The 3,232-nt window shown below is 33.1% G+C and overlaps 2 protein-coding genes and 1 long non-coding RNA gene across 5 annotated transcripts in view; 1 reads left to right on the top strand and 2 right to left on the bottom strand.

Annotated features, from left to right (window-relative positions):
* The window catches only part of LOC106877067 (transcription factor SPT20 homolog), a gene marked incomplete at its 3' end in the record, with an annotated part of 52,248 nt that overhangs the window by 19,181 nt on the left and 29,835 nt on the right, over window positions 1-3,232 (bottom strand). The window lies entirely within an intron of this gene.
* Window positions 1,114-2,592, bottom strand: LOC106877065 (interferon-related developmental regulator 2). Its single transcript, XM_014925855.2, has one exon. It carries the CDS (start codon window positions 2,425-2,427, stop codon window positions 1,171-1,173), a length of 1,257 nt encoding a protein of 418 aa, XP_014781341.1. The 5' UTR covers window positions 2,428-2,592; the 3' UTR covers window positions 1,114-1,170.
* The window catches only part of LOC106877066 (uncharacterized), a 28,100-nt gene continuing 27,642 nt past the window's right edge, over window positions 2,775-3,232 (top strand). For all 3 annotated transcript variants that reach the window (XR_001410324.2, XR_001410326.2, XR_008265744.1), the window contains exon 1: window positions 2,775-2,983. This is a non-coding gene — a long non-coding RNA (uncharacterized LOC106877066). The remainder of the gene's footprint in view (window positions 2,984-3,232) is intronic.

Below are 3,232 nucleotides of genomic sequence, written 5' to 3'. Positions count from 1 at the left end.
TTGTATACATTTATGTATCTGTGTGTTTGTAAGAGACAGAGTGTGAGTGAGTCAAGGTGTGTGTGTGCGTGTGTATGTGTGTGAGACAGAGTGAGAGAGCGGTGTGTATGTAGTATTTACTCTCTCTCTCTCTCTCATACACACGAACACACACACGAACACACAAAATAGAAAGTGAAGCTTTTTGCGGTTGTTACGTCAATACCGGAGGTTGACATTGAGGAACCTTTTTAAAGAAGTGAATCTTAAATATAAAGCAATATTATTTATTTTTAATTAAAAAAATCAAATGAAGAGCCTAAGATTTATCCGAGGTCAAATTATTCATGCATTACAAGTATGGAAGCATTTGGTGAAGTCGATTTCACGTGAAAAGCGATTACACACACATCTCTGTTTTATATATAGTATAGATATACATACATACATACATACATACGTACAAACAAACATACACACATATTTATACATACACACAAGTTGTTGCGGAAAACTTCCTGAATTTGAGTAAAAGAAAATACAGGAGGATCAATTATGATTCCATTCAGCATGTTCCCCTCTCACACTTATTGTAGCAGTCCTTCAGTGGTTTTTAGTCGTGTAATGGGACTCTGAAGGTTGGGCTCTCCATTCAGGTCTTTTGTGACGCCCTTAAAACCTGCAGACATTTCCAAGTTTCCTGCACACCCTGATATATATGTATGTAATTAAATATCTTTTACGCACGAAGCGCGCGTGCATACAGAAACACGCACACATACACACACTCATACATATGTTAACAGGTGGACAGTTTTAGAAAGAACGATCAATATCTTACTGGTAAATAGAGTGAATGAATATATCCAAAGATGTGTTAAATTCAAATTACGACAAACGTAAATAAACAAAGTTTGCTTTTAGAAGCGTTGAGATGTCTTTTTAGAAAATTAAAGAAGTGATCTTAAATTCTCAATCGCAGAATAATGCTAATAATATAGCCTGAACAGGATAAACTATCCCTATTTTGCAGAGAAAAGTGTAGGTGGTCCACAGCTAGCCACCTACACTTTTCTCTGCAAAATACTAATATGTGTGTATGTGTATGTGTGTGTATAAAAGACTTAACGATAATGCCAAAGATCCATTTAATTACAGATGATAAGATAGATACAAGCGGAAATAGATATTTTACATTTCATTATCGAGGTTCTGCATTTTACTATCTCGGTTTGCGACTGTGGTATTCTTTTGTATTTTGGAAACAGCTTTTAAGTTCCGCTTCTTTTTATTATTTATAATTTGTCTCTCTTTGAAATTTAGTTTCTCTTGCCTGACTGGGCAATTTTGCAAATCAAAAGCATTCCTCAATGTATTGTTTGTCTGCATGTGGTTATTTATTCCCGAGCCCAGGAAACGACAAAAATACTCGTATCGCTTTTTATATTTCCAGCTAGATAGATCAATAGTTTCGTTTCCTACCGATATCTTCTTCGAACGAGAACTACCGTCTTCAAGAAAATGTATTACGTCTTTGAAAACGGTTTTATAATTACTTCTATCCGTCTTCGTATAATGCTTACTGCTCTCCATCAATAATGTCTTTAAAATATGGCAGTATTTCAATGCACTTCCCTCTTCCGAGTTGTATTCATCTTCTTGCATGCTCTCGAAAATTAACGCAATGACTTCCGCTGCACATATTCTAACATGCAAATTTTTACTGCTCAGTAATTCTTCTAAGGTAACCAGAGTCTCTTTGTTGACTGCTTTTGTGATTGAAGATGACAAATCGCTGGACAGCAGCAGCGCCCAGGCTGACAATGAACAAACAATAAGAGACGTTTCTAGTCTGTATGTTCTGCACGCAGCTCTATCAATTGGCTTGCAAAAGATTTTTTCAAAAGCTGTCATTATATTTTCTACGATAGATGAACTACAATAAGACACAAAGGCCGAAATGGCTAATGTTTCCGCACATTTTTCTCGTATCGTCATCACAGCATTCGGATCATGAAGTAAATAAACGAGATGTTGGTAACTTTGTTCAAAAATCTTCCGACCATTCGAACCCAATTGTATAAGTATCAAGGCAAAAAGGTCGGTAAATATCATCTGCTCTTCGTAATCACCTTTCAGAAAAAATTGTTTCAAAATCTCTTCGAATTCAGCACTGTTCATGTGAATTCCTTTAAAATAGTGTCTTGAAAGAAAGATATTTAACTCTCCAATTTGTTCAATGCGAAAGGTAGCATCTTTGTCATTGATATATTTTACAGGAATATTTTTTAGATGTTGCAATGATTCTATTGCCTCACTAATGTTTAAATTTTTAAAAAGTTTATTCTTGTTGGTTTCCGATTGATCAACGGCTGCAATTTTCATATTAGAAGATTGATTTTTTGTCGTTTTTCTTCTGTGTTTCGATGGTATCTTAATGTAGTTCATGATTCACAGTTGAAATAAAGTACTTTTTGTTTAAAATGTATATGAAATACCTAAGAGAAGAAATAACACAAGTTATTGTTATTACAATACCTGTTTAAGTGTATGTATATATATAACTGTATGCATGTGCACATATAAATATATGTATATATGTACATATAATATATATATACATATATATACATATATATGATTATATATAAATATAAATATTTATATATATATATATATATGAAAATGTATTGATATGCTCGAAGAAACCTTTACATTTTATTTTATTTAAAAAACAACTTAAAAAAGCGATATTTCAATCGCTTATATATAAAATCAAAACATACTTCAGCGTTTCCAGTTACGTCACGAGCGCTTTCATCATAAAGGGATGCGTATTTCCGTCGTAGTTTGACTTGCATCATATTGCATAATGTATTTGCAAGAAGAAATGAGTGTTTATTAAAGTAAACAGAATAGGCTTCCGCAGATATTAGAAAAAAAGATTTGGACCCAAAGTGAGTTGGTCAACACTTTATAAGATACGAGAAAAGGTATTTTAAAAGTAAGCGCAAGATCACATATTTATAGGGATGGTAAAAATGAGACGGCGAATTATTCATGGCTTTCGTGACGACACACAAGAAAGATTAACTTGTATTTCAAGGTTATCAATGCTATTTTTGTTACCAATGGTTCTGGATTTTTCTACGTCTATCTGTGTTTTGGGGGATTATATTCTGAAATCAGTTTATAATAAGGGTTTTTTGTGTTGTTTGCTCAAAAGGTCAAATTACTGAAAATTATATATATA

The sequence above is a fragment of the Octopus bimaculoides genome, chromosome 16, assembly GCF_001194135.2.
Source record: "Octopus bimaculoides isolate UCB-OBI-ISO-001 chromosome 16, ASM119413v2, whole genome shotgun sequence".
In the NCBI taxonomy this organism is placed as follows: Eukaryota; Metazoa; Mollusca; class Cephalopoda; order Octopoda; family Octopodidae; genus Octopus; species Octopus bimaculoides.
Note: the sequence above shows the minus strand (reverse complement) of the source record. Positions and strands in the feature narration are given on the sequence as shown.